This window comes from Phaethon lepturus, unplaced genomic scaffold (assembly GCF_000687285.1).
Source record: "Phaethon lepturus isolate BGI_N335 unplaced genomic scaffold, ASM68728v1 scaffold56522, whole genome shotgun sequence".
Taxonomy (NCBI): Eukaryota; Metazoa; Chordata; class Aves; order Phaethontiformes; family Phaethontidae; genus Phaethon; species Phaethon lepturus.
The window spans coordinates 3,032-14,670 of NW_010522511.1; the positions used below are offsets into that span (position 1 = coordinate 3,032).

Consider the following 11,639-nt stretch of genomic DNA (forward strand, 5'->3'; position numbering starts at 1 on the left):
AAGGACAGAGACTTTAAACTTAGATATTATTTGTCAGTTGAGATGAAATGAACTGCAGAAGATAAAACTGGAGTACTTGGTGGTCTGGTTATGTGAAAAGTTCTTCAATGTCATTCCTTCATGCCATTGTTAAACTGATGGAAACTCCTAGCTGTTCTTTGGTCCAGTCAGCTTATTAGTAGCTGAGTAAAACAAGCATCACTGAATATTTTTTTTTTACAAGCTGCTTTTAGAGAAATGTGTTGTTCCCCCCCCCCCCCCCCCCCCCCACTTGAATGGCTTAAAAGATTTCCAGTTATTTTTCTCTTCAGAATAGTCATATTTCCAAAATGTATACTAATGTAAGTTGAATGATTAATCACAAATACATATTTTATACTTTTGCTGTATTTAGGGTAATATAGCCTTGTTTGAGGCATGCTGTAAGGAGCGGATACAGCAGTTTGATGATGGTGGCTCTGATGAAGAAGACATTTGGGAAGAAAAACATATCGCATTTACACCGGAGTCCCAGAGGCGTTCCAGGTAACAAATGTGTTTTTCATCCAAGTAGCAGTATAGTGAGCCCTCACTACTGAGAATGTCTTTTCGTTCAAGTTGACTGTTAGCACAGGCTGTCCAGCATAACTAGCTATTTCCATTCTGTGCAGAAATGAGCAGGGCGATGGCTCTAGTATCTGTCTTCTAGCCATAACTTGTAGAAGATGGCAACAGCTGCCCTGCCTACTCAGCTCTTCCTGCACTTCAGTTTTTGTAGATTGGTTTGGGTTTTTTTCCCTACTGCTTATTTTTTCCCTCTGCTTTTAAACCTGGTCAGTCATTCTTGCTTTAGACTAGGCTGTCCGGCTCCACATCTCTGTAGACCTTGCTGTCCTCTCTGTAGTAGCATTGTGGTTGTGGACAAAACTACATAGGAAGCTGCATTGAGGGGAAGGAGCATCTGGTCCACAAAACTCTCAGGGCTGTGCACCCTCCCTTGATACTGAATTTTGTCCCAGGGTTAGTCCTGGCTTTTCTAACCTTCTTGTGGCTTGAGTCACGATCCTGATCTCTTCTTCCCTTGCAACGCATGTCGCTAATACCTTCTGTACAAAATCAGTTATTTTGTCTGATGATGTTGTGATTACTTAATGTGACGTGTTTCAGGGACATCCTTATCTTCTCACATAACCTTGCTTTTTGTGTTAGTTGCACTCACCAGGAAGGGAGAGATGCCCATAGGGTTTAAAGTATGTATGTAGTTAAAGAGAATGGACTGGAATACAGTTGGGGAGATTTTAAAATAGATTTGTTGTTAGATTTTAAAATAAATCAAGTTATATCTTTTTAGATTTGGCGTTGAAGAGAGTTGTATATTTCAGTGCTTCTCTTTAGTGTGAAGAGACCAAATAGACCAACAATCTCTGCACACAGATCTGATTCCTTACTTTCCTTTTCTTCTCCCTTTTGCATGGCAGGAGTAAAACCAGTCTTTGTCTTTTACTTGCAAATGGAGGAAAAATAGATAGCTCTTTTACATGATCAAGGGAAAAACCTTAAACCTTGTTTTTTTGAGAGAGAAATGAGGGGAATACTAACAGCCAACAAATTATACCTCAGTTAATCTATCAGAAATTATAGCTGTTGTAATTCTCTTTAACCTCAAACCGTCCAGTATTTCACTGTGCCCAGGGTCTGATACTAAACACATAACCTCTTTGTATTTTAAGTTCGGGCAGTACGGACAGTGAAGAAAGTACAGATTCTGAAGAAGAGGATGGAACAAAACAAGACTTGTTTGAATCGCACACCAATATAGAGGACAAAATGGAAGTAGACTTAAGTGAACGTACGTAGCTTTTCTTCCAACTGCTTTGAGTTATAGGAAAGCGTTAGATCTAGTAGACTTATTTTGTAGGAATTTTCCTTCTTCACTGTTTTTATTCCAATTATCTTAATAAAGTAGTCTTTCTCACTGTAAAGACTGCTTGCAATAGAGCATGCAAATGTTGGGAAGTTTGAATTCCTTACGAGTCTTGAGTCAAGTTACTTAATGTCTCTAAAATTCATGTTTCTACTCTTCAAGAAAAAAAGGAGAAGGAGGAATCAGATAAGGAAGGATGAAATGTAATCTCTTATACCTTGAATGACTGCAAAACTAATAAATTGTTAATCTCCAAACCTAGATTATGGTTATTTTTACTGGAAGCCTTTCAGACCAACTTTTCATCTAACAGTGCTCTTTTAAAAGACTTCCTACAGAAGCGAAGTGAATTTTTATTGGTTTGGTTTCATGTGTGAATGAAAGATGCACATCGGTAGACTTCTAAGTGGAACTTTAACTGATGTAGTTGGTTTAAAAGTTTTCACGTTCAAAGCAGTAGACTAAACTGGTTTTAGTGAAACTGGCAATATCTGTAGGTAAAAGCCCTGTGTTTATCTAGAATGTAAGGAAATAAATTAAAATAGAAGGAAAAGTTAAGGGTTTTCTTTTCTTTTGTCAGATTGGTGTCGTTGGCATCTGTGTGTCAAACAAGTTTTGATCCATGTGGGTCTCCTCCCATATCTGCCTGGGTTGGAATTTCTAATTGCTAGTCAGAGCTTCCTTTTCAGCCTGTTTTTTTGTATGTAAGTGTTAATGAAAAACATATTTCCCTTGGGTAGGTGAAGTATTTTGAATTGACCTATCCTAAATTAGATGCTGTTATGTCACGGTTTCTCCAAAACTTAAAATCCCAATAAATATTTCAAGTTGCAAAAAGCCTTAAACTTTTCTGAAATTTAGCAGTGGTGTTAGTGCATGAGAAATGATTTAGAGACTGCTCATACCTAAGTTGACATGCTCATTTTTTATATTCAGGAAAACATGCATAGGAAACTGAAAAAGGGATGAAAACTCTTTAAGATTTTTTTAATCAATGTAGAAATTAGTTTTGAAAAATGAAAACAAATGTTGATCTTATTTTAAAGAATAAAGTGGAATTATAGTTGTGATCTGGTATGGTTTATTGTTTTTGTTCTTCAGATAAGCTATATCAATTTTTAGCAGAATATTCTAGCAGAATAATACCAGAATTACTGTTTTTTAAAATTCTGCCTTACTATAGGGAATGCATTCATTTTTTTAACAGTATGTAGCTGATTCTTCTGCATGTGCTTTAAAGTCTAGTTTTGAATTTTGCTGTTCTTTTTGGAAAGTACATATAGAGAATCAGTGTGTTGGGCATATGTGCATTCATATTCTTTATTTAAATTTGTTCCTAATGAACTTGTTGATCGTTTCTTAGCACCAAACTGGTCAGCTAACTTTGATGTACCCATGGAGACTGCACATGGTGCCAATCTGGATTCTGTTGGCTCTGATGTGTGGAGTACAGAAGAACCTATGCCAGCAAAAGAAACTGGCTGGGCTTCCTTTTCAGAGTTCACGTCCCCTTTGAGGTAAGAATGTTAGTCATTCAGGGCAAGTTCTTCACTACTAAATGTAATGACAGCAGCCCTTTGATTTCCTTGGGGTGTCCGTCTCTACCCAAGCCTGTGTTGATAGTGTTCTGGTGGAATACAAGGTGTATAGTGTCCAAAGGGCACCATGTGTTGTAACAGTATGTCTTTATATGATCTACCTCATCATTGTAGGATGGGTGGATTCTAGTGTGTCATTATTTTAGAGGATTTTTAAAGAATATTTGGATCCTTTAATATTGGTCTTTGACCAGAATTTGGGCTGTGGTATCTTTAATTTTTTTTTTTTTTTTTTTTTTTTTTTTTTTTTTTTTTTTTTTTTTTTTTTTTTTTTTTTTTTTTTTTTTTTTTTTTTTTTTTTTTTTTTTTTTTTTTTTTTTTTTTTTTTTTTTTTTTTTTTTTTTTTTTTTTTTTTTTTTTTTTTTTTTTTTTTTTTTTTTTTTTTTTTTTTTTTTTTTTTTTTTTTTTTTTTTTTTTTTTTTTTTTTTTTTTTTTTTTTTTTTTTTTTTTTTTTTTTTTTTTTTTTTTTTTTTTTTTTTTTTTTTTTTTTTTTTTTTTTTTTTTTTTTTTTTTTTTTTTTTTTTTTTTTTTTTTTTTTTTTTTTTTTTTTTTTTTTTTTTTTTTTTTTTTTTTTTTTTTTTTTTTTTTTTTTTTTTTTTTTTTTTTTTTTTTTTTTTTTTTTTTTTTTTTTTTTTTTTTTTTTTTTTTTTTTTTTTTTTTTTTTTTTTTTTTTTTTTTTTTTTTTTTTTTTTTTTTTTTTTTTTTTTTTTTTTTTTTAGTGTAGACTGAACCCTGTGAAAGGCTTAATATGAACTGTTGAATGTAAAGGTCATAAAATGTCTATAATGATTCTCGTTTATGGATGTTATAAAACAAATAGGTTTGATTTGGGTTTTTTGGGTTTTTCTTGTTTTTAAAAACTCATCTGGTTATGCAGCTGTGATACCTAGGTTAGGCAGTTTTGTGCTATTTTGAGAATGCCTGAGATGCACTTTCCTTTTTTGACATAAAAAAAATAACTGAAGTCCTCTGTGTCAGTACCTAATCATGTAGATGTAAATTTTGAGTTGCCAAATACTAGCCCTCAAGAACTGATTGCTTCTCCAGTCAGAAAACTCTTCCTTTTATACATCTGGCTCTCAGTTGTCGTGTCTGGGCATTTTAAAGCTCAGATATAAAAAGTACGATTTTTCTGACATAAAACAGTGTATTGTTTCATGCTTGAGGCAGGTAAGTTGATAACAGAATTACGGGTTTAGAAGGTAAAGACTTGGAGTTGCCACATTAGTGGATAGAAATGACATTTTATAAATGGTGAGAAGTGTTTCAAGTGGCCAAATCTTGTCTTTTGAGTTTCTTCAGAATGAAGAACTTGTAGCTCTATGGTATATATGATTAGGTAGTAAAATCACCTTTGTAGCGGACGATGAGGACTGTGTTGGCAGACTCAGCAGAGAACCATCTTGCAAGTTGCAAGGAGTGCATTTAGGAAGTCAGTTTAAGATGCTGGAAATGCTGCAAGGAGCCAATGATACTTGTGTGCCTTATTTACCAGGGCATGCCCACTACTGCTTGTAATCAAACCAAATAAAACAAGTAAAAAATAAAACCACCACCAAACGTATAGTCAGTCAGCTCAGTTCTGGTGAATTTTGCATTACTAAACTTCTGTTTAGCATGTCTTCCAAAGACTCCTACAAACAAACTTGCCGTCATTCAGTTTCATTGGAGTTATAGGCCTCATAACTTTGATATAGAACTAAAAATACTGGTTTAAGAATGTTTCATTCTATTACTCAGAAATGTTTCTAAAGCTTTTTTTACTTTGTATTTGAAGCTCTAAAGATTCCCTAAGAAGTAATTCTCCTGTGGAAATGGAAACAAACACAGACCCAATTGATCCCTTGAGTGCAAATGTAACTGCTCTTGCAACACAGCTGGAGAGTAAGTACGCTGCATTCAGAAATGTAAACAGATTGATTTTTAAGAGTTGTACCTGAGAAAGATCTCCCTGAACTTTAAAATTTAGGTTTCCAGAGACCTGTCATCTGGCTCTGCTGCTGTTCTGCCAGGTAATGAAAATGACTTGTCAAAGAACTACTGAGCTATTTAAAATAGTTTCCTATTTAAAACAGAGGAGCCAGTATTACTGTTACCTCTAAAAAGCCTGCATGTCATGAACAGAAAAGCATTACAGAGAAGCTAAGTGTGTTCTGTTAGGGAATCCTCACCTGTGTCAGCACTTAGTTAGCTGAGCTGATGCCCAAGAAGAGTTGTGGCCTCTGGTCTCTTCCTATGTAGCAATAGGCTCTTCCTACATGGCAATTTCCCTTTCCTGCACATTCCTTTCCAAGTTACCTTTGCTATGCTTACACTAATTCTTTCTTCTACAGGTATGAACTGGTTAAAGGCCAAATGTGCTAATTAGCTTTTTGTATATATTATTAACAAACAGAACAAGAAGCGCATATAAGTCCAGGGAGAGGGCAACTTCTAAAAGGCTTGTCTGTACTTGGAAACTTATTGTCAGATTTGTATGGTGTGGGCTTGTATAATGAATTTTTACCAAAAAATAATACATGACTATAATCCTACTAAGGTCTTGTTCAGGCAAACTTATTGCGGTAACCATTGTCAATCTAAACCATTAAGTGGCTTGCAAACCGTAAAAAAAAAAAAAAAAAAAAAAAAAAGAAACCAAACAAAAAAACCCCACGGTTACAGAATGTGACTTTTCATTAAAGCCATCTGTAAGGAGTACTTATGCTCTATATATGTGTATAGTGGGGGATCGCACAAAGGTGACTTTCTCTGTAGGGGAGAATTCAACAAATGTACAAAAATGCAAAAATATTGCTCTGGTTATGTTGGCTTGAACGCATACTCATGAAATAGAAATATAACCAGCCATGTACTGAATTACTTCTATATATCTAGCCCCAGGAAGTGTTGCTATGGAGGCCAGCTCAGATGGAGAGGATGATGTAGAAAATGCAGACAAAGTAACTGAAACAGTAATGAATGGCAGCATGAAGGAGACACTGAGTCTTACTGTAGATGCTAAAACTGAAACGGCTGTTTTCAAAAGGTGAGAATACCTATTTATTGTCTTCCCACCCTTGTAAAATAATCATTGTTGATGGAACACTATATGTCATCAAAAAGAATTCTTTGCAAGTGATAATTCCTGAGGCTTTAACTAGAAACCTTCTTCCAAAGTAATTGTTTTGAAGTTTTACTTCTAGTTGGTTACTATAACATATGACTTTCCTTATCAAGCCTTAATTTCAGCAGAAGACTGACTTAATAGCTTATGACCCTGATGCATATTATTGTGCATTTTTTATGTACAATTGTGCAATTAACTGTATGTTAATAGAATGTCATAGCTAACCTTTTTTTAATTTTGCATAGAATTGTTAGATTTGGATTGGAATTCTATCCCTCTCATCCTGGAGGATGGAGGACATCAAGTTGAAGGCTAGCTAGGCACTGCTCTTGAGAATAACTCATGAGACGTTTTGGGTCATCACTGTTGGTGTCAAATCTGTTCTGGACTACAGGTGGCACATAGAATTCTAGAATAAGCAGAAGAGCAAACTCCTTAATTTTGGTATCTTCTGATACAAAGTGTTTGATTCAGGAATAACTGTCTTACAATATGGTTATATTCCATATTACATATATCAATATTGTGATATTCCCATCCTTTTATGGGATAAAGCACATTTCTGTTTAGTCTACTTGAGATCGTGTCTGTTAAGATCTTGTGATCTTGGATTTAATGGTCAGGTGTTTTTTATTTAGTATCAAACATGTATGTAGGGAAACAGAGGCTACAGTCTGGCCTACAAAAATAATTTTGCTTTTATTGATTGAAGCTGGTGTGTCATGCCCCCTGCTCCATCTTGATAATCAGAACATATTACTAGCATTTTGGCATGCAACCCTCCTCTCATTCTTCTAAAATAATTTCCTAATATCTGTCCCTATTCTAGCTTTAAATAGTGAAAAGGAATTGTCCATATGTCTTGGAAGTTGCTTAAAATCCTGGTCTATTTCAGTAGAAGAAACTTCCCAGTATTAGTCCTTACATTGCCCTTCTTTTAAATTAATTTTATTCTGTCCCATTAGTGGTAGTAGATAAGTGCTGTTCATTTTGGATGGTTCAGGAATTGAAACGTTTTCAGCCGCTCTTGCTTCCATCCTTTTGATTATCAAAGCAATAAACAACTCTCATCTCTTTTGGCACCTGACTTCTGATGTTTTTCAAGACGGAGGAGGGAGCATTTATGGCTGCACAGCACTTATAAATCAAATGGCATTGTTAGAGGAATTGAACCAAACCAGTTTAGAGGAGGATTGTGACTCAGTGCAGACTGATGTGGCATGGACCCATAGTGCCTTGCTGTCTTAGTAAATGGTGCATCTGCTCTCCAGTTTATTCTGTATTTTGGGGAACGCTTTTATATGGTCTGCACTCCTATTGTGTTAAAAGTTTACAGTTGGATTTAGTTTTCCATGGTGTTTTTACACTTCTCCTTAAACTGCTTTAGTTCACGTGCACTTTAAAGTTCTGTGACTTCTGATATTGGTGCAAAAACTAACATGAGGAGGCAGCATGTGGTAGCAGTTCCTGCATGCCTTCATAGAATTACCTACTTGAGCTGTGGAGTAAGCACTTCAATTCTGGTAGTTAAAAGGACACAGAGGTGCAAAGGGAAGCAATATCATAGAATCACCTAGGTGAGAAGGGAGCTCAAAAGATCATCTGTGCCAGTCTTTTGTGGGAAAGGGAGCCTGGATGCACTAGCACTATCTAGCACTCTGTCCAATCACATTTTGAAAACCTCTAGCAATGGAGGCTCTGGGATCTTGATTTGGAAAAGGCAGATTAAAGAAATGTTGGACATGGCTGAAGGGTGAGGTTTTAAATATGGAGACTGTTCTACTCTGATAGAGGTATGTGGCCTCATACTGAGTCAATGCTCACGTGGCTTTCTTTAAACTGACTTTTAAATATGCCAAAACAACAAATAGGAGAGAAAAGTAGTATTTCCTTTGGAAGAAGTATCTAAAACAATGACGGGGGGAAAAAAAGTCTAGATTAAGGAAGAATTAGAGTAGTGAGAAGAGGTTCTACTCTGGTCAGTATGTCTGGCAAAGTGGATGCTTCCAGACCCAAGTTTTATATAGGTTTTTGCCAATAGAATGTTGATAGTATTCAAATCAATATTGAGCAGGGGAGGAGCATCGTAAGTGCAGTAGTTAATTTGTAGAAAGCTACAAAGGACAAAAATGTAGTTTCTGAACTTTGTTCAAAATGGAAAATGAGAAGGGAAGAATGATAGCAGAGACTACTGACTCTTTTTTAAAAAATAAAAAAATTAGGAGACCAGTTCTGATGGTGATGTTTATAAGTATTTTATTTTGAACAAATACAAAGAGTATCAAGGCGAATGAGATGGGGAAAAGTGGATTGTGAGGAGAGATTGCAATGCAAAAGACAGTGTTTTTACAGGCTCTGCAGATAGAAAGAGGCATGGGAGGAAAGAAAAGGATTTACTGAAATTTAAAGGATCCATTGAAAGGAAAACTGTAAGAGTAGGAAAAAGAATTAGCAGAGGAAAGTGCCTTTAAAATGTTCCTGACTTCTTACATAAATAGATTTGTTGCCACAGAGGTATAAGATTGATGTTTGTGTCCACTTCAGAGCTACCTTATAACTATCTCTGGCAGATATATGGTCAAATTTGTATTTTAGTGCACTCATAATGGTGTGGGAGGGCGTGGAATAGAGGCAGAAAAGCTTCAATTTAGAGGCAGAACAAAAGTATTTGCTAATGACTTTTGAGGCTGCCTAGCTACATGGTAATGTTTTATGTAGTGAGAGTGTACTGCTTTTTCACTGAGCTATGGTTTTGTCTCAGAGGAAGTTCATGAAATAGATTGGGCTGCAGTCTTAGTAACCCATACATCGTATTTCACTGTGGAGTTATTAGGGAGTTTAATAAAGATGGTGATGAGTTAATGATTCTGCTGATATATTTCATGGACAGACTTTATTAATGCTAGTTTATGAGGGAATTTTGAATTTCTTTTATACTTTCTTCCTTCCATTTTTGCATACTTCTGGCATCAGAGTATTGAAATCCTATCGGTATGTATAGTAAAGGATCATGACTGTGATTGTTACCACTTCAGGCATCACACATTCCTTTTTTTCCTTTCTGATCTTAATTGTAATCACTGTTTTTCCTGCCTTTTTATCCAGTCAAGTTTTAATGGATGTAAACACTGGTGCATTATTAGGTGTTTGTAAAGTCTAGAACCATGTGCTTGATCTTCATGTTGAAATCATAACTTAAAATCCATTTTGCATGTGAAATACGGACGCGTCTCCTAGTTTTCTCCTGTTCCCTGAAATTTCCCTATAAGTACACTTAAAAATTAAATAACTTGTTTTCCTTTTTTTTTAAGTGAGGAAGGAAAATTGTCTACCTCGCAGGATGCTTCTTGTAAATATGTAGTAGAAGAGAATGCAGAGGTTGCAGAAGAGGCTTCTTCAGCTTTGCAGCCTACTAACGGCAGTCCAGAACAGAGGTAACTACATTCAAGGATGCTTTCAATCCTCTAAATAGTAGTTCGCATGTTTTTCTACAGGATTGATTTAAAGAGATTAATGAATTCTTGTTAGTTAATCTGATTTTAGCTCAATCTAAACATGTGCTTGCATCTGTTTTACAAAATTCTCACAAGTTATATTTTCTGTTGATTCTAAGAATCTTGAGTTGTCAAAAATGTATTTGCTTTATACTATTTGTCTTGCAGGGTGTTGTAAATATCCCCATTCTGTTTTGTGATATCAAGTTAGAATAGTGAATTGATACACTTATGAAAATGATGATTAAAAAAAATATTAGGGGAGTAAGTTTTACCTTGTCCTGCAAATGTATGTAACTTAAGTCTACCATTTTTTCATTCTGTGCTGCAGAACAGTTTGGGGGCAGTCCGCTAGTGCAGCTGTATGGAAAGGAAATAGTGCCCTAAGTCATGCTTGCTTGATCATGAATCAGTTATTATTTGCAGCTTTCTCTTCGTCAGGTATTAATCTGAATACTTGTAGAATTGGAGGAGATTTTTCAAAGTACATAAATAATTTGTTTCAAGTAATACTTGCCTGAAATATCGAGCAGCCCAGATTGCTCAGCATACTTATTGGAGAAAAGACATTTTTCTTTGGCAGCTTGGCTACTAGTGCAGTCTTGGAGAATAATAATTCATGATACAATTCTGAGGGGACTACTGACAAACAGAGAAAGCTGCTTTTGTATAAATTTTTCTCGTCAATTATCAGATAGTACTGCTTTCTCCAAAAAAAGGCATTTGACATTATACCTCTTGTTTCATTTCCTATTGAAGTACTTGCTTGGGGGTTTTTTGCCTCCCAGGTTACAATGGTATGGAAACATACGCAATCAACTCTTAAGTCTAGTGTTGCTTCACCAAAATCGAATGCATGCAGAGTGACGTTAATCACAAAACGTTAGAAATGCTTAATGCAGATGTTTCATATCTGAGCTAGTTTCTAGATTTTAGTCATAGCACGGATACATCTTTATCCTGAAAGCCTGAAACAATGAGGAGCTTAAAGCAGGGGAGGAAATTTCTGCCCTTGAAGGCAGTATTCAGTGAAGACCTTGCTCTGGAACCTAGGTATTCAGAAGAACTTTAATATCTAAGCAAGAGTTTACTGGTTTCCTAGCAGAACTAATGGCTTGTTGAACATCAGATACGATCCCACAGCCTTGATTTTTGGTGTTGAGGCAAAGGGTGGTATGCTGCCATTTTAAAACATTGTTTTAGATGTAATTCAAGGGTACCCAGAGGAACTGTGCTGTCTCAAAGAAAACCCTTGTAAAAGGAAAACCCAGATGTGTATTTACTAAACCCTGAGTAATCCATAAGGTCTGCTCCTCTTCCTGCCAGGCAGGGCTTGGGGATCAGGGCTGTGCATGCTGCCTTCTTGTTGGGGAGCTGAGGATGTTCTGAATGGGAGCATGTTTTGAAGGGAGAGAGGATTTTGCTTAATTAAAAGCAATTCCAGGAATAACTTTTGCCTTGCAGTATAAACAGAGGTATGATTCTGAAAATCAGAATTCAGAATACATATATATATATATATATATATATATATA

General features: G+C 35.4%; 1 protein-coding gene across 1 annotated transcript; it reads left to right on the forward strand.

Annotated features, from left to right (window-relative positions):
- Window positions 1-394: 394 nt before the first annotated feature.
- LOC104616724 (serine/threonine-protein phosphatase 6 regulatory subunit 3-like) lies at window positions 395-10,044 on the forward strand (the record flags this gene model as incomplete). Its single annotated transcript, XM_010281823.1, has 6 exons — window positions 395-525; window positions 1,710-1,828; window positions 3,267-3,420; window positions 5,279-5,385; window positions 6,379-6,529; window positions 9,922-10,044. Coding segments are annotated over 6 exons (785 nt in total), but the record flags the coding sequence as incomplete, so codon positions are not given.
- Window positions 10,045-11,639: the final 1,595 nt, after the last annotated feature.